This window comes from Balaenoptera physalus (genome assembly GCF_965194825.1).
Source record: "Balaenoptera physalus genome assembly, chromosome: 7".
NCBI lineage: Eukaryota > Metazoa > Chordata > Mammalia > Artiodactyla > Balaenopteridae > Balaenoptera > Balaenoptera physalus.
In genome coordinates this window covers 30,606,311-30,633,462 of record NC_138886.1, presented here as the reverse complement: position 1 = coordinate 30,633,462, position 27,152 = coordinate 30,606,311, and the positions used below count along the sequence as shown (strand labels likewise).

Genomic DNA, 27,152 nt, shown 5'->3' with positions numbered 1-27,152 from the left:
ATCCCTAGATGCCACAAAAACTGGGAATTTTCCCACTGTTACATCAAAATGAGGTTATATAATGAATGTTCTTTGGTTTTCTAGTTTTTCTTTGGCTTTTCTTTTTGTGCCCTGCTACATCAGACTGTCATTTTTTTTTTTTTAACATCTTTATTGGAGTATAATTGCTTTACAATGGTGTATTAGTTTCTGCTTTATAATATAGTGAATCAGCTATACATATACATATATCCCCATATCTCCTCTATCTTGTGTCAGACTGTCATCTTAATAGAAGATCCCTACCACTAAATCTCTCTCTTCCTGAGTTCTATTCCTGGTTCAGGTGGAGGTAGCTTTTCCTGGAGAGGGGATTGATTTCTCTTAGGAGAAGGCTCGAAGAAACAGCATCAGCTGTTACATTCTCATTCATCACAAAAACGAAGACTGAAGTAAAAAATTTGCTGATGTGTTTAGGGGAGACAGGGACCAACTGTGGTTGGGGAATTGGAATCTGAATAGTCTCGATATACTAGTTAACATACAGGAAAGTATAGTTTTCTGCAAATAGGACTTGGGCACCCCCATGGGATTGTTTCAAGTCAAAGTGCTTTCTGACAAGTGAGTATGGCTGTTTTGGGAGCCAGCATGTACTGTCAGAGGAGGGAAGCTGGGAACTGGGAGATGTGAAGTTTGCTGGTTCAAGCTACCAGCTCCATATATCAACTGTTGTCCAGAATGCAAGGAGCTACTGACAAAGCAGTCTTTCTTTGGTCCTGAAGTTTGATTGATTGGTTGACCAAATTGAAAGCAAAAATTTGCTGCCAGTGGGAAGAAAGGCAAACTCAAGGTCCCAAACAAGGTTTTGTTTAGGACTCTTAGAGGTTACTAAACCACAAAACTTGATTTTTTTCTACTTATTTTTCAACTAGTGGAAATATTTATTTAAGGGCCATGAGATTTGGATTCTAATTCCAGTATTATCATCTAATTGTGTGATTATGAGAAAGTGATAAAATGTGTCTGGGCTTTCTTGTGGATAAAACTGAGTAGATTGGATTAAATCAACACTGGGGTCCTTCCAGTTGTAATGCAGTCATTCTAGTTTTAGCATCAGATTCATTACAGGATTTGGACATTAGAAAATACAGATTAAATTAAAACTGGACTCCCTATTTATTACACTGTCACCACTCCCAGATATCTAAAGCAACATTGTTTGGATAACAATGGCGTTTTGATTGTTGTTTTTCTAACAATTGGATAACAGTATGTTTGTGGAGTAGGGAGAAAATAAATACCTAACTTCAGCAACTTAATAGCTGAGTGCTTAAGAGCTGAAAATGAAAACAGGGAAGATGAATAGGTCTTTGCCTCTGACATTGGCATTTGTGACTTGCTAGGTTGGCAAACTGAGCACATTCCGAGTAAAAGTGAATCAAGAATGACTGAGTAATACCTTCCATGGCAAATGGCTTCCCCACAGTTAGAAGTTTGCAGTCAGCGTCTACTGACACTTCATAATCCAGAAGGGCTTTGTCCATAATGAAGGCATCTAGTTTCTCTGGATCATTCCTATGTTTAAGACGAAGAGAAGAAAAGTGAAAAATGATTCATTAATAGACAGGAAACCCTAAGGCTGACAGCTGGCTTTTGTTTAGGGAACAGAAACCTGGACAATAAGGGCAGTACAAGCTGGGCAGCTGCTGGCTCTGCCTTGCTGACATCTCACTGACCTGCAGAGAATAGACCAGGGGAAACAGACACTCTTATAAGAGAGCATGACATCTTTCCAGTGGATTCATCTACCAGTTTCTTTCATTACTTCTAAATCCAACAACAAAACCAGAGCGATTATGAATTGAATGGGAAGGTAAATAGTCAAGGTTCATTTCTCTTACAATAACTGAATGACTTCTTTGTGTAAGCATTGTATTTATTGTTCTCCATACATTTTACCCCTTATAATAACCTTGAGGGGGGTGGTAGTATCCCATTTTAGCAGATGGAAAAATTCAGGCTCAAAGAGTCAAAGTAACTTAATCCAGTCTACATAGCCAGTAAGTGTTGGAGCTGGGGGTCTCATTAATCAGTGTGTGAAAATTCTTAATTCTTTCTGTCATGATCACTATCATATTCTTCAGAGATCAGGCATTATTTCATATTTGGGAGTACATATTAAGGAAGTGCAAATAAGAGATCCAGCACTCTTGGGGAAAAGGGAGTTCAGGTCTCTTTAAAGTCCATAGGCTGGTGTTCAATAAATGGAATGGGAAGCATATGTAATAGATCTTTGTAATCTGATTTATAAATATATCTCCAGAGACTCATGTTTCACTCCCATCCCAGGAGGCAGTTCAGGCAAAAATCATTTAAAGGCAGGTGTTTCTGGACTATATCAGTGAGTCGGCTGTGGGCTGGGCTCAAGGTGCCAACAGACATCCTTGTGCATCCTTCATGTGTTCTCCCCAGTCTTTGGACATAGGCACAGAGATGGTCCCAAGGAAGGCAGTCAGCACTGGCTGAGCTCCACTTACAAAGGTGGCAAGGGAGGATGAGTTTCAAAGGGAAATGTTTAAGGTGTATGCAATGACTCTTGTTTTCAGCTACCTCAAACTTTTTTTGGAAAGATATAGGACATACATCCATTTAATAAAGGCTTTCTGACCCTCAGTGCTGTCCAAACAGCTTGGCAAAGAGAACAACTCTTCTCTATCCCATCTGGGTCCAGTCATCCCTCTCTTAGAGCCAAAAATGAGGCTGTTGGAATTCAATACATAGGAGTAGCTTCTAAACTCAGAGGAGAACATGGCTAGGGCCCATCAAAAATCTAAAAGAGAAAGGCACCCTTAGACATCTCTAAGATTCATCATTGAGCGGCAAGTACCTTTTTGATGGCTTTGTCTGAGCCACACATGGACATACATTAAGTAGGTCAACATCCCTTCTTCGTGCCAATGACCTCTCTCTACTCTTTTAGGAGGTAAAATAGCCACTTCAAAATAAATCCCTTTTCCAGGAATATTGAATTTAAGTTACAGTGAGGCCTATGTTTAACTTTAGCCAAAATGAAAAACATCTCCCAGCTCCAGAGCTGTGGGAAGCTTCTAAAAGGGCTGGGGATAAGAACTGTCTCCTGGAAGCTGAAGATGAGGAACCTTAATGGAATCCTGGCAGTAAGATAAAAATCAAGCTGAAAGATGCTTCTCCAGTCAAATCTTGACTCTCACAGTACCAGAATGTACCTTGTGAGCTACACAGGAACAAGTTACCATTTACTAATACTCTGCAAATATTTGTGGCAGCAATAACAATACAAAAAATTAGGGCTCAGTTTTTCTAACCAGTATTTCCTGAGGTCCATCTCAGTGGTATCCCTAAATAACTCAGGATTTTGAATTGCAAAGTGAAGTTATCTATGGCAGGTCTCTATTGCATAGCAAGGCAAGAAGCAATTAGCTCACAGACTCCCATGGGGCCCTAAGTCACTGGTGAGGAAGTGGCAGTGTTTGATCCAGGTATAAGGACCTTCTAGACTGGTTGGATCATCCTTATAGTTGGCATGGCCATGGCCTACAGTTGTTTCTCCCAGTATAAAATCATGCTGTCTTTTTGAGCATTCATTTAATAACACATATACCACAAAAACCAGTCAGATATAAACATACTAAAAGTAATTAATACTTTACTAGGGATTAATTTATTGGAATACTGTCACCTCAGAAAGCAGGGCCCTAAGTGAGTAGGATGAAGCCCAGGGGAATTCTGATGGGAGAGGGGAGGGACAGGTTTAACACAGGAACCTGTCTTTATAGGCGACTCCAAGGGTTGTGCTTGCAGGTCAGGGCACTGGGATGTCAGGGGGTAACTTGAAGACTGGTTGTTGGGAGTGGTGGCTAAGAGCATAGGCTTTATCTGGGCCAAAAGTGGAGAGAGAAGCCCAGAGAGAAGAAGGCAGAGGGCATTGATGATAAGCTCTGTTCCAATTTCACCTCAATCTATGAGTCACCTGGGGAGCTTTTTAGAATGCAGATTCCGGGACAGGGCCTGAGAGTTTGCATTTCTCACATGCACCCAAATGCTATCTGGTACACGGATGCTGCTGAAACATGGACTGTGTTTTGAACACCAAGGACCTACTCTCCGGTTTTGGTTTCCAGACTAGCCTGCAGCAGTGGTTGGATTCTAGAGACCTGGTTCTAGTCCTGACCCTGCCACTTGCTAGCTGTATTTCCATGGACAAGTTGCTTCTTTTGGAACTCAGCTCCTTCATCTGTGCCTGTTTTCCTGCCTAACAATTTCTTCTCCCCAGGCTAGAGGAGGGCCAACTCTGAGCACTTGGGCCTTCTGGGTGAAGCCTCCAGAATAAATGAATACCCTGAGTGGAGTGGAACTGGAGACTGCAGCAGTGGCTTATCTCACCCTTTCACACTGCCATAAGGGCCCAGTTTGTCAGCCATTACTATCTAGCGGGGAGCCATCGCTGTCTCCCTGACATCTTATTCTTTTTCTCAGCCATGAATTTTCCTAAAGGAGAGGATAAAGAGGAGGAGCTGGGAGGCAAAGGAGCACTAAACTCTGTGTCAGAGAGGGACTCTAATGTTTTAATGTTCTTGCAAAATTGCAAGTGCCATTTCATAGTGCTTCAACACTATATATAACTGCAAATCTGAGAACACAAGGCTTCCTTTCTAGACTCTAGCTTAGTCCATAAAATTGTTTTAGGGGCTGATTACTAGAGCTCTTGAGAAACACAGAGCCCCTGTGTTCCATACAATTATTTATTTCCCTTTCTTAAAAAAAATTTGAGGTGCCAAGTCTTGTTGTCCTTTGGGGAGATTATTGTGTTTGACAATAGAGAAACCAGTTTCCTGGTGCTGCACAATTCTAGGGACTGGAGTTTGAGTGTATGTCATTGTCCTGAGACCATCAAGCAGGAGGGAGAGGACTGCTTGCCTGCATGCTGTGGTGCTTATCAGGAGCCATTCATCCCCTTCTCCCAGGCAGACTAGATGAGCAGACCCATAACTGCACCAACCTCTTTTGCATTCAGCTTCACTGAATTACAGGCTCTGGTAATCTGCCATGGTAATGTGATTGCTCTTGATTGCTTCTCATAAATGACGATGAGAAGGATGCAGGCATGGGAATCATTGCCTTTTATCTTATTTTCTTTCTACAGGAAAGCTCTAAGATAAAGTCCACTTCCTCGTGATAAGAGGAGACAGTCCACATGCTTAGAGATTCACTGTGAAGGAAAGGGTTGCTTTGCGGCACTTTATCCTCTGGCCACATTCCCTGAGTGTTTGATCATTTCAGCACCATTGTTTTCCCAAGTGATGTCAAACCAACATTTACTTCCCCCACCATCTGCTACACTAATGACTGCACTGGCACTTTGATCAAAGCTACGGCCAACTTGGGACTGTGCAGGAACTAGTAAACTAGGTCACATAATTAAATGCACACTTATTCCATACTGCCTCCTGGATCTCACATGGTGTGAGATATTACTGAACACACAATGGATATATTTAGCTATCATTTTAAAAAACCGACAAACACTACCTCAATAGCAAGACTTCTTTTTCATTGACAACTTTTTGGATGCAAGAGGTTGACACTCACTTCAGATACTCCACTCCATCGGGTGTGTCTGGTACATTGTATCTTCTCATATACTCATGCATCTCTGGGAAGCTTTGCCTCACATAATCTTCAGCACTGCTTTCCCGGACAGTTCCAAAGCGGAAACCTTGAGAGGGATGATGAAGCTATGAGGCAGAAAAAGAAGTGTCTTTAATACAAATTATTCTTAGAGTTGTTTTCAAAATTTTCTTTTCCATCATTCTTTGGAATCTAATAATGACTTAGGATTTTTCAAATGCACACAGTCATAAACAAATTTCCATGTGCCATGTGTACATGCTCTTTCATACAAGCTTGCACATAAGTAACTGTTCAATCTTCACATAAATAATTGTTCTATCTTCAGAAGCAAACAGATGAAAACAACAAACACAAAGTACAAAACAGCTTTCTCCTTTATATTGAGAACCTGTCAGAATTCTTTAGAAACTATAAAACGGTGTGTAGAATCAAACTTGGTATTAAAAATTGCTTATCAGACAAAGCATAAAGTTAAGATAGTAAATTAAAGATTGTGCCCTTCCTTGGTTAGAACTACACAAAGGCCAAGTTAAAACCTTGCATCCTGAGATTGAAATATACATGACCCCAAAGAGTGAATACATGTCTTTTATGTTTATTGGTCTTTATGCTGCAGTATATTTTAAGTTTGTTGAGTTTTTGGTGTAATTACAAAATGACCTCTTTCCTTTAAATAACTGTGTTACCAGTCATGCTTTATATTTGCTCAAATGGAATGGTATGTAAGACAATTAGGAGCAACAGAGGAGGAGGGTAGCAGGAATAGATCCAGTAATGGCACAGTTCTCCAGAATGTAAGACCTCACAGTGAGGAGAGGCAGTGTACTGGGAGTCCTGTAGAAGCTTTCTGTCACTAAGGATAATAAGAATACAGCACATGAGGCAGTATAGTTCTTGAAAGTTGTACAGAAGTGTTAATATAGAATCTAGACTTATTTAAAATATAAGAATGAACTGGGATTGGGCTGTATTATGAAAATTGTCAAATGTACTGTAGTAAGCAGTATATTAGAGATTATACTTCTCCACAATTAGTATGTTAAAGTTCTTTAACTTTTTTGTTCTGCTTCGTGTTAACGTATTTGATATCATTGGTTCTGACTGAAGCCCTGGGGACAGGAATTCACTGATGGGTTTCATGGAGTTTATAAGTCTCCTGAAATTCTAGGCAACATTTTTTGTAAATATGTGTTTGTAATTTTCTTCTATAAGGAAGATAGTACAGAGTTTCATATTTTTTTAAATAATTAGGTTTTCAAGTTGTTTATAGCCCCTACAGGTTAAGAAATCACTGAATTTGGTAACAAATAACTTATATTTGAAGATTAATTAGTTTTGACACACACCAGGGGTCTAACAATATGGCAATAGTTAAATAAATTATATGCCACATCCTTACAGAATGTTATCTAATGTATAAATCATGTTTGTGAAGCATATTTAATAAAACAAAGCAAATGCTCATATGACAAATTGAGAAAAAGCTTTTGTATGGTCTGATCAAAATTAAATATGTATATAATTATTTTAAATGCTATGACCCCCCGACAGATATCATATATGTACACGTACACACACACACACACACACACACACACACACACACACACACACGTCTTGGAAAAAAATATATCAAGATATTAACAATGGTTCTTCCATTGATGGTGAAACTACAGGTGTATTTATTTATTTATAGATTGTTTATAGAAACATGCCTCATGTTTGTAAGTAAAAAAAACCTTTATTTTACAATCAGTGAAATAAATCACTCATTAATTTATTCAATATTTGGGGGAGGCAACTTTGTATAATTTTCAAAGTTACTGGGCCCACAAAGGTAAATACCTGCAATCATTGCCACAAAGGGACTCACCACCTGGTTTGTGGTATTTCTTTGGACATCCCACTGTTGAGCAGGTGATATGGCAAACCCTTGTGTTCCATACACTGAACAAATTCTAATGTTTTATGCCAGCATAACCTTAATGAGGCATCAATAATAATAGCTAACATTTATTGAGTATTATGTGCCAAATATGATGTTTACCTGCATTATCTTGATTAATCCTCATAAAAATTTTATGAAGAGGGCTCTATTAATACTTCCTTTTTAAAGATTAATCAACTGAAGCTCAGAGAAATATAGTAAGTAATAAGTAAGAGTAAGTAATAAAAGTAATAAGATCACACAGCTATAAGTAGAAGGGACTGGATTAGAACCCATGTCTGTTTGACTTCAGAGCCCACGCTGTTACCGACCACATCACCCTGCCTTCCAGCTCATGGCAGCAAATGGAGAGGAGATGTTTATTAGAATGAACTCACTAGTCTTTTAAAATATTTTCCTTAAGCCTTAGGCCTGGGCTGCTCTCACAATAGCAAACTGCAGCCCTACGGCTTGAGCAAGGCAAATTTATCAGCATTCTGTTTGTCCAACACCTATTCATTGTTTAAGGCCTAGAACAAGACTCTGTGTGAAGTCTTTGGCCTTATCTAGCTTCACCCTCCTATCCAGGAAGAACAAAAACAAAAATAATTTACTGCTTATTTATCTGTGCTGATACAGCACCTTGAATATACAGAATATGTAGGCTAGGTACTTATTTAGCCATCTTTCACACTTTTCATGCCTATCTCCTCTGAGCCTCCCAAGAAACTTATGAGGTATTTCTGTTATCTTCCTTTTATAGATAAAGAAACTAAAGACTAGAAAGTTTGTTATTTGCCCAAGGTCATAGAGCTAGTAAACGTTGGATCTGGAATTTGAACCCAGATAGTCTGATGGAAAATAGTGAGCTCTGAACACCATGAACAGAGCTTCTGACACTATGTCATACTGACTCTGGGTCTGGTCATTACAAAACTTGCTACTTTTGTGACAGTCAGTGAGCTAAGGGCTTTGCACATTTTGAATTCTCACAATAATCCTGCAAGATAGATGTTATTTTCTTATTTTACATATTAAGATGCTGAGGTTTGGGCAAATTAATAATCAAATTCTCATAGCTAGCCATTAGCAAGATTCAGCTTATTCTTTTCCCTAACATGCAGACCAGGTTTCATTCATCTGTGGACCACAGTTACCTACTATGACACTTGGCACCTGATAAGGGCTCTATACATGTTTGTCAAATCAATTAATTTTACCACTATTCTTCTATCCTCTCTTCACCCATTTAACTTCTATTCATCCTTCTATTCTCAGCTGAGTAATCACGTCCCTAATTTGCTGTCTAGGCCAGATGCTCCTTTCCTAAGCCCTCATAGCACGCATACCTTTCTTTTGTAGAACTTATTACAGTTGCACTTTTAAAATTTAATTGTGTAATAGTTTAATGTCTAGACTTTCAGCTTCTTCACTGGACTGGAAGTCTATGTAAAACATTTAATTAACTGTTGTATTCCAATGCCTTTCACCATGTAGTTGCTCAATAATATGCTTGATGAATGACTGACAGATTCTTTGAACCCACAGGGAGATGAGAACTTTGTCATCCTACTAAGCACAAAAGGGACTAATGATATAGCTTACAACTCAAGCTTTTGAAACGAACCCTCCTTTTAAGGTAAAAGGGTCTTAGGTCAGTAATTAGAATACTTTTGTCTTACACATGAAAATAATCCTTTTTAGAAGTCCATTTTCTCACATTATGCTGTGACACTATCTTTATGGCCCATGAACTATTTCTAGGCAAACTCTGGACCTCTTTGCTTTGCTGAGTGCATCAATACAGCACTCCTTCCCAAGACACTGGAGGGAGTTGTGAACCAGCAGATCAAAGCTCGGAATTCCTGAGGAGGACTAGCTAGCCCTTTGTGTTATCTCCTTTTCATGTTTTCCCGCTGCCTTTTGCCAATGGGCTCCCACATCTCCCTGACATGGCTCTCATGCCTGTGAAGGAGCAGTTTTGAGAATGGAAAGTTCCTTCAACATTAACATAAATAACTAGGTTCTATGGGAGGAAGAATTTTGTTAGTCTGACAGGAACCCCACTCTAACCTGGATATGTATTACAAACACTGCCACTTCTCCAGTCCAAGCCACCATCGTTTCTGCCCTCTGCACATTCCCTCTCTTCCCCTCCAATCCAGTCAGGATAATCTTCTTAGAGCCCAAAACTGATCATGTCACTCACTTGCTTAATACCTATCAATGGCTCCCCATAGCCCTTGGGATGAAGTTGAAATTCCTCACGTGGCCTCAGCATGATCCTTCTCCTGTCTTCTTCTCTCCAGCCTCTTCTCCCCACTCTCCCCCTGGCCTCTAAGCTTTAGCCAGTTCTCTCAGTTCTTCCAGCATATACTTTTTGCTTGATCAGAGCTCTTGCCCCATAGCCTTCATTCTGCCTGGGATGCTCTGCCTCCTCAACCCTAACTTCCCTTTGTGTAGCTAACTCTAAAATGTCACTTGCTGGAGAAGGGTAGAGGGAAGGGATAGTTAAGGAGTTTGGGATTGACATGTACACACTGCTATACTTAATAAGGATAACCAACAAGGACCTACTGTATAGCACAGGGAACTCAGCTTAATGTTATATGGCAGCCTGGATGGGAGGGGAGTCTGGGGGAGAATGGATACACGTATATGTATAACTGAGTCACTTTGCTGTGCACCTGAAACTATCACAACATTGTTAATTGACTATACTCCAATATAAAATAAAAAGTTAAAAAAAATAAAAAATTAAATGTCACTTCCTCAAAGAAGACTTCACTGACCCCTAAACTAGATTAGGCCACCTGTAGCACCCTCCCATTGTACCCTGCAATTTCATATTGCATTAATAACATTTGGGATTATTTGTTCAATGTCTGCTTTTCCTGCTAGCTTATAAGCTTCCGTGAGGGTTGGGCCTATGCCTGTCTCATTCGTGTAGTCCTAAGCCCTCAACAAATGTTAGCTGCTATTACTCTCATCATCATCATCATCATTATGCAGCAAACACGGTACAGAGCAGATGTTTGATAAGTATTGGTGTAATAAGTCTTCATTATTAACACAAATTCTCTTAGGTTAGATACATTACAAATTAGATACTTTTGTCACACTTCATGTTGTCTTTCTTTCCTTTTAAATATTAAATTTTTTCCTTTAATTCTTATCTTAATTCTTTCAAAACAGTATGTTCTTTTTTATTTCTATGTGTGAGTTCCAATAAAAAAAAAAGCATGAGCTACTGAGCAGTCACAGAATAATAGAATCAGAAAAGGGATCTAAGAAGCTATTGATGCAATTGGATGGACTAGCATAGTCTGCCCTTTGTGTCCATGTGGTGTGTAATTCAAAGAGCCAAGGATGTCAGAAAGCCTGCATCCAGGAGGGAGGATAAAAGTATACAAAGAGCTAAAGCAGTTGAGCTGCATTACAAGCATCACCAGGAAGTTCCAGAGAGAGAAAAATTTCTTTAAAGTTTCAGCTAAATATTTCACCAGCTCTTCCAATTCTGTTTATATTTGTGTCAGCCTCTTCAGACCTTGTGGAAATATCTAAGGTTAAACCACGTATTTGTATGTGAATTGTTCAGTATTAATGGAATACTGAACTCTACCCAGAGCACCTGTGTGGAGAATAATCAGATAGACATTTTGCAGAAAGCGGAGAAGTGGCTCAAAACAAGATGGACGCAAACTCAAGAAATAATCAAGCTGCTCTGTCCATGGTAGATATGTTGATTTAGATTCAAAAACAATCTCAATATTAAGTATTTTCATTTAAGCTCTACATTTGTATTTATCTGAGATTGTTACTTAAGTATGAGTGGAATGTAGTCACTAGATCTGGTAAAATGTCCTTTGGAGGTGGGTGGAAAAGACCATTCTTAATTTCATCAATGGAATGGGATATACTAGGTATTGGGACCATAGTTCCTCCCCGTGCCAATATAATGTCCAGTTAAAACCTATGGACTGTATAATAGAGGGTGGTCTCAGAGTTCGGAGGGGCTTTAAAAGTCATCTACTCTGTTCACTGATGCTTGAATCTTTGATAGCAAAGCTAAATATATTACTTGGAATTTCTTCAAAATGTAGATTCTGACTCATTAGGTCTAGGTTGGAGCCTGGGAATCTGCATTTGTAACAAGCTTCCAGGTGATGCTGATACCTTGGTTCATGGACCAGATGTTAAGTAGCAAGGCTTTACTTATAACGTCACTATTATTTGCCTGTTAAGTCTCCGCTTGAATGTCTCCAGTGACAAGGAAATCACTTCTCTTGAAGCATATCTTCTGTATAGGAAGGGTGCCTTTGTGTTCCACCCAACAAATCTATCTATTTGAATATGTAATAATAATGATAATAATAAAAAAATAACAGCTAATATCATTTTTGGTTATTGTGGGTGTTCTGTTCATAAAAGGTTAAAACAAGCTTGATGGATCAGCCAAGCTCCCTAAAACAAGCACATTCATCCTTGAATCCCTGGGGGTCCAATATTTGTGTTCAATACCTAGCTGTCTTGGGAGTGGCCGTAGGAGAACTGAGCCCTCCCTGCTCCTTCCTCCCCTTGCTGGCATCACCACATCTTCACACACATCTCTGCTGCCACACTGGCCATCTTAATGCTTCTTTTTTCCACTCCGCTTGGGTTACAGGTGGGGGCTAGGGACTGAACTTGAAGAGGGGTATCAAAGTCAGGGACGCTGTAAAAATAAGGAGTCCAGACTACAGGAAAGATGACTAGCTGCAGGAGATGCTAGAGATCATTTAATCCATTCATTTTTATATATATCTTGCATTTATTAAGAACTTTCCATGTGTCAAGCATTGTGCTAAAACTTTAACATGGATTGTATATTTTAAGCCTCATAGCAACCCTATGAGGTATTTATTATCATCTCCAACTTTCACATAAGAAGTAAGGTATGTGTTTAAATAACTTGCCCAAGATTGCTCAGCCAATATAGGAAGGTTCTGAACTTGGTCGGGCTGCAGAGACTTTGTATGTAAACATTCCACTGCACTACTTCCTGATCTATACGATAAAGAGACTTAGGCTCTGATGAAAAAGGTGAACAAGAGACTTGCTCCAGGTCACACAAATAATGCAAAGGTGAGCTTGAAAAACCTGAACTCAGGCCCAAGTAGAATCCTGTTGAATGTATAATCCCTTCCCCAAATGAGTATGGCTGATAAAAAAAATTGTTCTTTGTTTCTTCTTTATAGTAAGCTATGTTCAACAACACTTTCCCATCTACTATTTATGAAACCACAGGTTTCCAGTCTTTATGTCCTTCTCTAAAAAATAATTTCCTGAGTTAAATTTGCTCAGCAACATCCATAAATGGCACTACGGTACTCATTTACCAGGCCTCTGGAGGTCCTTGGTATTTCTCTGTCTCATGTATAGTCATGCAAGGGTAGGGTCTATTATCATAGTCTTTGTAGTGTCTAAAAGCTAGATATTATAGGACTTCTAGAGGGGAATTATTGCTATTCTGCTACAAATGTTCAATCTCTGTCTTTGTTGACTGTTCCCTTTCTTTGATGAAATTCACTTTGTTTTGCTTCTTCTCTGACCCTGGTCTAATGTGTCATTCTATTCATCTGGAGCAGGCTACCCTTTTCAGTTCACTGAGACCATTCCAATTTATTCAAAATCCCCTTCAAATCCCATTTTATGCTGTGTGATCTTTTGGAGCTATGTCCATTTCTCCCTTATATGCCAGATTAATTATTTCACTACGGGTACTATAACACTACTGGTGTTTCCAAATACAGAGACATAGAATAATAATAATCGCATTGGTGGTGATGATGATGATGATGTAGCTCACCCTGTGCCAGGCATTGTTTAAATACTTTGGAGATATTAACTTTTATAATCCTTACAACAATCATATGAGGTTGATTCTATCATATCCATTTTATAGGTGAGCAGCCTGAGGCGCAGAGCAACTAACTAACTTGTCTAAGCTTATGGAGCCAGTAAATGACAGAACTGGGCAGTCTGTGTGGCTCCATTATTTATGCTCTTGACTACCATTATACATAGCACAAAAGTTTTTGGCTTTACCAGCTATTCCCTTAATTGCTGTGAGAATCAGTTCCCTTATATGTAAAGCGGCTAACTGAAAGAGTTCAGCCATTGTACATGTAGCCCAACAGCCAGTGGGGGAGCTTAATTAGTCCCTAACAACTTCTTAATACTAGTAGCTATCTGTTGTGTTGATTACATGCATGGCCCTCCGTACTCATAATCTCATTTCAGCCTTCCTATATCCCTATGAGATAGGTTCTGTTAATAGCTCTAGTTCATGGTTGTGGGCAAGTTCAGAAAGTTGAAAGAACTTTCCCCAGGCTCTTCAGCCCATGCTGTTGTTATACCCACTTATCAGCTGACTCTAGAACCCAGCTACAGGTAAAATTATTGTCTTAATGGGATTTTCAAAGGTAATTATGATCACAGTGCAATTACTTTAGAACCATAATTCCTCTAAATATGTAATTCCACTGTGACAGAATTGAAGTTTGAACCAGGTCAACTGAGGCCAGAACCGACACCTCTTACAGAAAATGGGAGGATTCCATTCAGCTGATGGCATCAGGAAAACCCTGTCTTTTTGTTTATATAATTGACTTGCTATCCAGCCAAACTTCAAGGTGAAAAATGACCTGTGGACTGTGGAATTCAAACTTCTCACTTGAGTCATTGCGCATCACCAGCAGTACTGTACCCTGCAGACTGAGCAGGCAGTAAGGTGCTTGCTGAACCTAGACTCAGCAACTCTGGGCTGATTAAATGCAAATGAATGAAAACAGCTATAAATTTACCTGCAGTCTAGTGATGTAAGCTTTTTGGCACAACTCTACCCAAATCCTTATGGCACAGGGACTTGTTTTAATGCCATTTTTTATTTAATTATATAACAGAATAATTAAATATTAAAGTATGTCCAATTGGGCCTTCATTCAGGGTGGGCTGGATGCAAATGTACGGTAGGAGGTTTAGCCTAAAGGTCAGTAATCCCACAGCATCGACCCCAGGAAACCAGCCTCTTAGAGATCCGCTAAAGCAAAGCATCAAACAAGCAGAAAGACAAACTACTGAATAACAGAAAGAAGAGAAATGCTTTCCTCTTGCTTAAATTTTCCCTTAGGCTAGCCCTTGGTGGTGACTTGGGCTGTATTTAATAATTTTGTTTGCCATGGCTGAAGAGTCAATCTATCTTTGCTCTAGAGTGCTCAGGGAATCAGTGACTGAGCCATTATGATGGAGGGGCCCTCAAAGATTCAAGCATCTATCCTGAATATATGCATCCAGGAGAAGATACCTCCTCACTCCCCCTCCTCCAGGTCAGCCTGCCTGTAGCCTTGCTGCCAGCTTTTCCATTTCAGACCATCTCCCAGTTTATGAGTGAGCTGGTGTTTGCTTATCTTTCTCTTCTGTTCAGCACACTTGCTCCTGTTAAATGAATCACAAGAGCAGCACAACTAAAGTAGCGTTTTTGCTTTGTGAGCCAAGCACCAGCGCGTAGCAGTCAGCTGAGTTAAAGAGGCATTTTCTTTCTCCTTCTTTTGCAAATTTCAGAAAATTTTCATGCAGCAATAAAAGTGACATGCAATGATTCATTTAGTTTGCAGTTGAGAAAAATGAAGATCAGCAAGATTAAGCAACTTGACCAAGATTAGATAGCTAAGTGGAACTATGTCATACACACATTTAACAGATTGAACTTGTGCGCTGCCTCTAGAATTTAACCTGAATGCAAGTTCTAAATTCCACTATCTTGAGTAATTCTCACAAACAAACTAGGAGCATGAATTGAGGAGTTTATAATTCATATGCAGAAACTGGCTTGATGCAAACTGAAAAAGCAGGTCCAGGAACTTTTTCTAGTGTCTAGATAGTAGCAGTAAATGCTTTTAAGTGTTTGATGAATGAATATGCCCAGAGTGGAAAGAAAAAACAGTTTGCTCAGAACCAAAAATTCATGGTGTTAATTAATCTACACTGAGTTTAAAAAGATAAGTTAAATGTATCTCATCAGTTTAGAAGTAATTGTAAGTGGAAGCTGTTTGATTGTTTTAAGATCATCTGTTAACATCAGTGTACATTAAAAAGTAGTAAAATATTTTTAACTACAAATATTGATTTATAAAATTTGGTCACTTATTGAACTCTGAATTAACTCTTCCTCTTTTTTTGGGTTCATATTCTGAAGGATAATTTTCAGATAAGTGGGCTTATCTGAAAAAATAGACCATTTCTTCTGAGAACTATAGAATGTTAGACCCAAGGTGATCTTAGAACCATTTAATTCATAATCCTTAATTTGCAGATGAAGAAATAGAGTTGATCAGGGTTAAATGACTTGCCCAAGGTCAAAGACTTGATTATGACAAAGTTGGAACCAGAACCTAGTTTATTGGACTTTTGAGATAACATGAGTCATATTAATAAAAATAAAGTATGACTAAATAGGTAATATTTAAGGATGAAAATTGAACAGAAACAACCTTGAATATCCAGATCAATGTTTAAGCTGTTCAAATGGAAATTATGGAAAAACTTAACTAGTTTCACTTTATGAAAAAAACATTCATTTACTTAATGCCACAACAGAACATGAATCTATTCTCACTGTAAAATGCAAACAGAAGTTTTATAGCATAGAACATTATAGTAGCTCTTTTTCCTTCCTGATTCTACAGCCTCCTCCAGTAGTAGCCATTGCTGATATTTTAGTTGTCATCATGCATATTCTTGAGCTTACCTCAGTCTCTAAGGGGCAGAATTTGGTATTCAGATGTCCTTTTCTGATTACAGCCTGGAAAATGTTCTAACTTGTTTGAGACTACGGTTTTAACGAACATGAAATAGGAGTTTAAGCCTAAATATGGAGTTAGCTGGCGTGCAAGCCACAAACAGAGTGACCCCAATCTCTTAGATTTCTATAGTAAGTTTTTTTTGTATTTGTCTATTTATTTTCAGCTAAAGAACTTCAAAAAAGCCTTCCATACATTTCCTCCCAACAATCCTGGGTTTCAGGAGGAAGGAATTGTTGTGTTCTCCATTATAGAATAGGAAACCAAACTCTGGAGAGATTAAGTGGGTGCAGTCTATTGATTGTATTAATGGCTCCAATTCTTCTCCCCTCTTTGATTCACTTCCTTTGCCATTTCACCATGAGTGCCCTCCCTCTTGGACTCTGGTCCCGAGCAGGTGACTTACTTTGGTCATTGGAGTGTTAGCAGACATGATGTTAGAACAGTCTCAGAAAAGTGCTTGTACCTTTCTGCTTGTGCTATAACCCTCTACTGTCACCACGAGAAGGACATGCCTGGTTTGCCTGCTGGATGATGAGACATGTGGAGTAGAGCCAGGTCACCCCAGCAAATATTAAAGCCACCCCAGATCAGTCAACAGCTACCTGCCCCCAGATACATAAGTAAGCCTGTACTAGGTCAGCCAAACCTTGCAAACTTGTGAGCTATATAAATTTTTTTGTTGTATGCCACTGATGTTTATGGCTGCTTGTTATGTGGTATTACTGTAGTAACAGGAAATTGATACAGTGATACAGTGGTAATAACTATAAATGAGAATCCACAAATTTAACTAAGACTCTGCCTCTAAGCCTGGTGCTCATGTTATTTGGCCCAATTTTGCCTTTTTGCGTTTATACATGCTATTACCTTTGCATGGAATTCCTATTTCTGTTCCTCCTATTCTTCCTTTAAAATCCAGATTAGGTACCATCTCTTTTCAGAAGCCTTCTCTGATCTTCCCAAGAAAGAGTTAACTATCCTTGTGGGTGCCACCTCTCCCTTTTGCATATTTTTATTATTTCATTAATCACATTGCAGAGCAATTAGTTGTTTATTTGCATGTGTTTCTGAAGGGAATATGATTTTCTTTGAACTCTTTTAGAAATCATCATATTGCCCTCATTAATATTTTTAGAATTATAGTAATTGATAGAAGAACATGATAGAAGAAAGGAATAATTTCTTGCTGAATGATTTTAAGCATATTTCTGATTTGGTTTTGCCTGCTATCTAAGTTAGGATCCCTAGGTCAGGTGAAGGTTCAAGAACAAAGAATCCATTAATTCAGCACATATATATTATATATACTGTGTACCATTACCATGAGTAGCATAGGACAGGTCTCTACTCCAATGGAAAAAAAACGATTAACAAAAGGCAAACTAGATACTTACAGATAGTGACACATTAAAGAAAGAAAGAAAAAAAATGGTATGATGAGATAGAAATTCAGGTGAGGTGGTCAGGGATATTGACATCCTCACTTGGTACTTAATGGTGAATGCGCTTCCTTTCCTGGTTTTACTGCAGGGTTTAATCTTAACTTGATTATACATTTTCTGAGAACAAAAATTGGGTGTAATGTTCTTTACATCTTACATAGACTCCAGGCACAGAGAATAGCTTGCTGGCTGATTTATTAAATTCATTGTGTGTGTGTATGTGTGTGTGTGTGTGTGTGTGTGTGTGTGTGTGTGTGTGTGTGTGGTGTCTTCCCTTCAGATTTTGAAATTTATGCTACTTGCTTGGAGGGTTATTATAAGTCTGTAAATTCTACAAATAAATTTCATATTCCTTGGTAATACTTCTGGGCTGCTTCTGAGATTTCCCATTTGGAAATGGTCATAAGCTTTATTTTGAAGATGTATGTCAAAGCATAAATCCTGAATGCCATGACTGTTGGCTGTAATTCTTCCGGGAGAAGTCAAGGATGCAGTTGTTCTTGGCCTAAAGTTAGAGGTATGAGAAAAATAGCTAGAGTGGATCCTCAGCCCTTATATTAGATGTAATCTGTTCTTCTTCATTCATCTGGTCATCTGGGATTATGGTCATCTACAACTCTGGAGAATTTAGATTTAACAAATAATTACAGAGCACTGATACTGGCCAGCCACTGTGTTCAGAATTTTTATACACATTATCTCATAATTGCATAAAGACAGGGCTATGAGTAGGTATTATTTTCAAGTCTATTTCTTAGGTGAGGAATCTGAGGCTTGGAGTTTAAGTAACTTGCCCAGGATCACAAAGCCCAGTTATTTCCCAGAGACAAGATTCAAATACAAGTTTTCTGACTTGAAACAGGATTTAGAGGTCTTTCATTTTTGTCAGCAAATGTTTATCAAGTACCAGGCTCTGTATACAAAAATGATCAAAATGGCATGGGGCAATTCCCATGAGATGCTTTTATGTCACCCCATAAACCTCCGAATAAGAGAGGGAGAAGAGAAAAGGAAAGAGTGGGTTTGAGGGGTTCTGTGTAGCAGTTTGTCAATTTAGAAGAGCAATTTTTGCATTGAATTCCCTGGAGAGCCAGCAGTTCCCAATATTCTGTTTGTTGACTGTTCCCTTTCTTTGATGAAATTCACTTTGTTTTGCTTCTTCTCTGACCCTGGTCTAATGTGTCATTCTATTCATCTGGAGCAGGCTACCCTTTTCAGTTCACTGAGACCATTCCAATTTATTCAAAATCCCCTTCAAATCCCATTTTATGCTGTGTGATCTTTTGGAGCTATGTCCATTTCTCCCTTATATGCCAGATTAATTATTTCACTACGGGTACTATAACACTACTGGTGTTTCCAAATACAGAGACATAGAATAATAATAATCGCATTGGTGGTGATGATGATGATGATGTAGCTCACCCTGTGCCAGGCATTGTTTAAATACTTTGGAGATATTAACTTTTATAATCCTTACAACAATCATATGAGGTTGATTCTATCATATCCATTTTATAGGTGAGCAGCCTGAGGCGCAGAGCAACTAACTAACTTGTCTAAGCTTATGGAGCCAGTAAATGACAGAACTGGGCAGTCTGTGTGGCTCCATTATTTATGCTCTTGACTACCATTATACATAGCACAAAAGTTTTTGGCTTTACCAGCTATTCCCTTAATTGCTGTGAGAATCAGTTCCCTTATATGTAAAGCGGCTAACTGAAAGAGTTCAGCCATTGTACATGTAGCCCAACAGCCAGTGGGGGAGCTTAATTAGTCCCTAACAACTTCTTAATACTAGTAGCTATCTGTTGTGTTGATTACATGCATGGCCCTCCGTACTCATAATCTCATTTCAGCCTTCCTATATCCCTATGAGATAGGTTCTGTTAATAGCTCTAGTTCATGGTTGTGGGCAAGTTCAGAAAGTTGAAAGAACTTTCCCCAGGCTCTTCAGCCCATGCTGTTGTTATACCCACTTATCAGCTGACTCTAGAACCCAGCTACAGGTAAAATTATTGTCTTAATGGGATTTTCAAAGGTAATTATGATCACAGTGCAATTACTTTAGAACCATAATTCCTCTAAATATGTAATTCCACTGTGACAGAATTGAAGTTTGAACCAGGTCAACTGAGGCCAGAACCGACACCTCTTACAGAAAATGGGAGGATTCCATTCAGCTGATGGCATCAGGAAAACCCTGTCTTTTTGTTTATATAATTGACTTGCTATCCAGCCAAACTTCAAGGTGAAAAATGACCTGTGGACTGTGGAATTCAAACTTCTCACTTGAGTCATTGCGCATCACCAGCAGTACTGTACCCTGCAGACTGAGCAGGCAGTAAGGTGCTTGCTGAACCTAGACTCAGCAACTCTGGGCTGATTAAATGCAAATGAATGAAAACAGCTATAAATTTACCTGCAGTCTAGTGATGTAAGCTTTTTGGCACAACTCTACCCAAATCCTTATGGCACAGGGACTTGTTTTAATGCCATTTTTTATTTAATTATATAACAGAATAATTAAATATTAAAGTATGTCCAATTGGGCCTTCATTCAGGGTGGGCTGGATGCAAATGTACGGTAGGAGGTTTAGCCTAAAGGTCAGTAATCCCACAGCATCGACCCCAGGAAACCAGCCTCTTAGAGATCCGCTAAAGCAAAGCATCAAACAAGCAGAAAGACAAACTACTGAATAACAGAAAGAAGAGAAATGCTTTCCTCTTGCTTAAATTTTCCCTTAGGCTAGCCCTTGGTGGTGACTTGGGCTGTATTTAATAATTTTGTTTGCCATGGCTGAAGAGTCAATCTATCTTTGCTCTAGAGTGCTCAGGGAATCAGTGACTGAGCCATTATGATGGAGGGGCCCTCAAAGATTCAAGCATCTATCCTGAATATATGCATCCAGGAGAAGATACCTCCTCACTCCCCCTCCTCCAGGTCAGCCTGCCTGTAGCCTTGCTGCCAGCTTTTCCATTTCAGACCATCTCCCAGTTTATGAGTGAGCTGGTGTTTGCTTATCTTTCTCTTCTGTTCAGCACACTTGCTCCTGTTAAATGAATCACAAGAGCAGCACAACTAAAGTAGCGTTTTTGCTTTGTGAGCCAAGCACCAGCGCGTAGCAGTCAGCTGAGTTAAAGAGGCATTTTCTTTCTCCTTCTTTTGCAAATTTCAGAAAATTTTCATGCAGCAATAAAAGTGACATGCAATGATTCATTTAGTTTGCAGTTGAGAAAAATGAAGATCAGCAAGATTAAGCAACTTGACCAAGATTAGATAGCTAAGTGGAACTATGTCATACACACATTTAACAGATTGAACTTGTGCGCTGCCTCTAGAATTTAACCTGAATGCAAGTTCTAAATTCCACTATCTTGAGTAATTCTCACAAACAAACTAGGAGCATGAATTGAGGAGTTTATAATTCATATGCAGAAACTGGCTTGATGCAAACTGAAAAAGCAGGTCCAGGAACTTTTTCTAGTGTCTAGATAGTAGCAGTAAATGCTTTTAAGTGTTTGATGAATGAATATGCCCAGAGTGGAAAGAAAAAACAGTTTGCTCAGAACCAAAAATTCATGGTGTTAATTAATCTACACTGAGTTTAAAAAGATAAGTTAAATGTATCTCATCAGTTTAGAAGTAATTGTAAGTGGAAGCTGTTTGATTGTTTTAAGATCATCTGTTAACATCAGTGTACATTAAAAAGTAGTAAAATATTTTTAACTACAAATATTGATTTATAAAATTTGGTCACTTATTGAACTCTGAATTAACTCTTCCTCTTTTTTTGGGTTCATATTCTGAAGGATAATTTTCAGATAAGTGGGCTTATCTGAAAAAATAGACCATTTCTTCTGAGAACTATAGAATGTTAGACCCAAGGTGATCTTAGAACCATTTAATTCATAATCCTTAATTTGCAGATGAAGAAATAGAGTTGATCAGGGTTAAATGACTTGCCCAAGGTCAAAGACTTGATTATGACAAAGTTGGAACCAGAACCTAGTTTATTGGACTTTTGAGATAACATGAGTCATATTAATAAAAATAAAGTATGACTAAATAGGTAATATTTAAGGATGAAAATTGAACAGAAACAACCTTGAATATCCAGATCAATGTTTAAGCTGTTCAAATGGAAATTATGGAAAAACTTAACTAGTTTCACTTTATGAAAAAAACATTCATTTACTTAATGCCACAACAGAACATGAATCTATTCTCACTGTAAAATGCAAACAGAAGTTTTATAGCATAGAACATTATAGTAGCTCTTTTTCCTTCCTGATTCTACAGCCTCCTCCAGTAGTAGCCATTGCTGATATTTTAGTTGTCATCATGCATATTCTTGAGCTTACCTCAGTCTCTAAGGGGCAGAATTTGGTATTCAGATGTCCTTTTCTGATTACAGCCTGGAAAATGTTCTAACTTGTTTGAGACTACGGTTTTAACGAACATGAAATAGGAGTTTAAGCCTAAATATGGAGTTAGCTGGCGTGCAAGCCACAAACAGAGTGACCCCAATCTCTTAGATTTCTATAGTAAGTTTTTTTTGTATTTGTCTATTTATTTTCAGCTAAAGAACTTCAAAAAAGCCTTCCATACATTTCCTCCCAACAATCCTGGGTTTCAGGAGGAAGGAATTGTTGTGTTCTCCATTATAGAATAGGAAACCAAACTCTGGAGAGATTAAGTGGGTGCAGTCTATTGATTGTATTAATGGCTCCAATTCTTCTCCCCTCTTTGATTCACTTCCTTTGCCATTTCACCATGAGTGCCCTCCCTCTTGGACTCTGGTCCCGAGCAGGTGACTTACTTTGGTCATTGGAGTGTTAGCAGACATGATGTTAGAACAGTCTCAGAAAAGTGCTTGTACCTTTCTGCTTGTGCTATAACCCTCTACTGTCACCACGAGAAGGACATGCCTGGTTTGCCTGCTGGATGATGAGACATGTGGAGTAGAGCCAGGTCACCCCAGCAAATATTAAAGCCACCCCAGATCAGTCAACAGCTACCTGCCCCCATATACATAAGTAAGCCTGTACTAGGTCAGCCAAACCTTGCAAACTTGTGAGCTATATAAATTTTTTTGTTGTATGCCACTGATGTTTATGGCTGCTTGTTATGTGGTATTACTGTAGTAACAGGAAATTGATACAGTGATACAGTGGTAATAACTATAAATGAGAATCCACAAATTTAACTAAGACTCTGCCTCTAAGCCTGGTGCTCATGTTATTTGGCCCAATTTTGCCTTTTTGCGTTTATACATGCTATTACCTTTGCATGGAATTCCTATTTCTGTTCCTCCTATTCTTCCTTTAAAATCCAGATTAGGTACCATCTCTTTTCAGAAGCCTTCTCTGATCTTCCCAAGAAAGAGTTAACTATCCTTGTGGGTGCCACCTCTCCCTTTTGCATATTTTTATTATTTCATTAATCACATTGCAGAGCAATTAGTTGTTTATTTGCATGTGTTTCTGAAGGGAATATGATTTTCTTTGAACTCTTTTAGAAATCATCATATTGCCCTCATTAATATTTTTAGAATTATAGTAATTGATAGAAGAACATGATAGAAGAAAGGAATAATTTCTTGCTGAATGATTTTAAGCATATTTCTGATTTGGTTTTGCCTGCTATCTAAGTTAGGATCCCTAGGTCAGGTGAAGGTTCAAGAACAAAGAATCCATTAATTCAGCACATATATATTATATATACTGTGTACCATTACCATGAGTAGCATAGGACAGGTCTCTACTCCAATGGAAAAAAAACGATTAACAAAAGGCAAACTAGATACTTACAGATAGTGACACATTAAAGAAAGAAAGAAAAAAAATGGTATGATGAGATAGAAATTCAGGTGAGGTGGTCAGGGATATTGACATCCTCACTTGGTACTTAATGGTGAATGCGCTTCCTTTCCTGGTTTTACTGCAGGGTTTAATCTTAACTTGATTATACATTTTCTGAGAACAAAAATTGGGTGTAATGTTCTTTACATCTTACATAGACTCCAGGCACAGAGAATAGCTTGCTGGCTGATTTATTAAATTCATTGTGTGTGTGTATGTGTGTGTGTGTGTGTGTGTGTGTGTGTGTGTGTGTGTGTGTGTGGTGTCTTCCCTTCAGATTTTGAAATTTATGCTACTTGCTTGGAGGGTTATTATAAGTCTGTAAATTCTACAAATAAATTTCATATTCCTTGGTAATACTTCTGGGCTGCTTCTGAGATTTCCCATTTGGAAATGGTCATAAGCTTTATTTTGAAGATGTATGTCAAAGCATAAATCCTGAATGCCATGACTGTTGGCTGTAATTCTTCCGGGAGAAGTCAAGGATGCAGTTGTTCTTGGCCTAAAGTTAGAGGTATGAGAAAAATAGCTAGAGTGGATCCTCAGCCCTTATATTAGATGTAATCTGTTCTTCTTCATTCATCTGGTCATCTGGGATTATGGTCATCTACAACTCTGGAGAATTTAGATTTAACAAATAATTACAGAGCACTGATACTGGCCAGCCACTGTGTTCAGAATTTTTATACACATTATCTCATAATTGCATAAAGACAGGGCTATGAGTAGGTATTATTTTCAAGTCTATTTCTTAGGTGAGGAATCTGAGGCTTGGAGTTTAAGTAACTTGCCCAGGATCACAAAGCCCAGTTATTTCCCAGAGACAAGATTCAAATACAAGTTTTCTGACTTGAAACAGGATTTAGAGGTCTTTCATTTTTGTCAGCAAATGTTTATCAAGTACCAGGCTCTGTATACAAAAATGATCAAAATGGCATGGGGCAATTCCCATGAGATGCTTTTATGTCACCCCATAAACCTCCGAATAAGAGAGGGAGAAGAGAAAAGGAAAGAGTGGGTTTGAGGGGTTCTGTGTAGCAGTTTGTCAATTTAGAAGAGCAATTTTTGCATTGAATTCCCTGGAGAGCCAGCAGTTCCCAATATTCTGTTCCCACCGAAGACACAGTCCCCTAGGGATGGAACTGACCGCCAATGGGTTGATCAGGGGTCCCAGGCAGTAAGCCTTGTGTCATGCCCCGTGACTGTGGTTTACGTGTTTTTCCCAACCTCCTTGGACCAGGGGACACCTGGGACAAACTGGCTTTCATATTTTCCTTCAAAGCCAACTGGTCAAGTAAACTTTTCTTTTATGAGGCTTGGTTTTCTATCAGCATTTAGTTTTTATGTATTCAGACTTTCCTCTAATATGCATAATTGCTGAAAGAAAAAGGCTGTAGAACAGCCATGAATTATGGCTCTTAGGGGAATGAACATTGCGGTTAATGTTGCAAGACAGCTTCCATTATAATCCTGTTTTCACATCCTTATGATTTTTTAGGGGGGATTAAGGGGAGGTAGAACTTTCCTTTGAGCTAAAATTTTCCATGGTTTGACTCAGCCCAAGGTGATTTTCAAAAATGAAACATTTGCACAAATGCCTCCATTTATTTCTTGAGTTATTGTATTTGGAAAATGCTGTTCATTTTTACTCCAAGTATTAATGCATAAAATATTCCAAGTACGGATGGCTATTAAAACTTCAGTCATCACATGCCACTTGTCTCAGGAATGACATCTGAGTACAACTGTAAAAGAATTATAATTCCCAAAGGCTAGATTCTCTGTACAACCATATTATAGCATTTAGTGCAAAAATGGTTAAAATATTTCATTAGTTTCAGAGTTTCACTGTAGTGCTTGGTTAGCACACAGCTTTTCACAGTGGAAATAAATATTTAGGTTACTTTTACTACTTTCAAATTTATAATGAACTCTAAAGTGACAAAATACATTTAAAAATAATTTCTATACTTTTTGAACTATAGTAATCGTGGTTTTAATTCTTTAGCTTAGATCTGTTTTAAGTGTGTCTCTTGTAAATGACACAGTATTGAGACAAAAAAAATGAAACCAACTTTTGGGGATCAGAATTACTAATAATTATCATAAAACCAAAACCAATTCTTCCCATATCTGAGAATATCTATTTAGAACTTGGGGCACGTATGTAGTAAGTGTTTTGTTCTATTGGTTTGTGTCTCTAACTTGTTTTTCCCTTCCACCTATTATTGGTATAGTTTGATATTCTGAAACATAATCTTTTTTGTGGCTATTTTTTGTTTTATGTGTATGACTTTAGATAATTTATTTATGTTTTACCTATGCTAAAATACTGCCAATGTACCTAGTCACTAAGCTGAGAAAATATTAGGTATATTGTAAAGTTTGATACAAATGAAAATTGTATTATCACTTAAAATAATAATACAATTAATTGTTTGCAATGATATTGAAATATTGTTGAGAACTGTCTTGTATGGTCAGTAGCTGTTTCTCGGCTTTTCCACTTGGTGACAATCTTTACATTCTTGTCCAAAATGAATGACATCTTCATTAGGTAAATATTTCACACTGAATAACCTCTTGGTCTCTTTTAGAATTTTGTACCTTTATTCTATTCAATACAGTGTTTTATGAGCTTACCATCCTGATTAGTTACCCTTTGAATATTATCTCTATAGTCTTTAAATCTTATTCTTTTCTTTTGTGACTGGAGATCAGGCATTTTATAGAAAATGGCTAGGTGTTTTCTCATTACAAATTCTGTTCTGGTACATACACACGCACTTATATGCATCCATACACACATATATAAAATATACATATATCATAGACTGTACTATATATACTATGTTTCTCATTATATACACATATATAATATGCAAATATTATACACAATATATTATGACATATACACATACAATATATAAGCATATAACATATATATTATAAATGTATATTATAACAAGACATATATATTAGCATATGGAATATACATATACATAAGAAATATGTATCCACATATATATTATATATCATTATGTTATATATGTGTATACATATTATGTATATGTGTATTATATATATAATATGCATATTTCTTGCTAATGTCTAGGCTACATTATTTTCTGATTCTTTCCCCCTTTTTCCTATAGCATATCCACACAGCCATTCTCATCATCTGGAAGGAGGTTAGATTTCTGTGTTCTCCTTTCAAGGTCTCTTTTTTTCTCTCTCACTCTCATTATCTGCTTAAGAATGAGCTTTCCTCTCCTCTTATCCTTCATAGTTCTGTTTCATCATTCAGAGTTCATTCAGCTCTGTGTTTACTTCCTCGAGGAGGCCTTCTCTGATTGTGTCTCCTGCTCCCCCCACCCCCAAGTTGGTAAGCTTCCTATAATATACTGGCATAGCACTCTGTTCATC

At 38.1% G+C, this 27,152-nt stretch overlaps 1 protein-coding gene across 1 annotated transcript in view; it reads right to left on the bottom strand.

Moving 5' to 3' along the window:
- GRIN3A (glutamate ionotropic receptor NMDA type subunit 3A) overlaps positions 1 to 27,152 on the bottom strand; it is a 161,085-nt gene that overhangs the window by 44,637 nt on the left and 89,296 nt on the right. Inside the window, exons 4-5 of the mRNA XM_082471185.1 lie at positions 5,608 to 5,753; positions 1,439 to 1,554 (exon numbers count right to left, since the gene is read on the bottom strand). Coding sequence (XP_082327311.1) covers positions 1,439 to 1,554; positions 5,608 to 5,753 — 262 coding nt within the window. The remainder of the gene's footprint in view (positions 1 to 1,438; positions 1,555 to 5,607; positions 5,754 to 27,152) is intronic.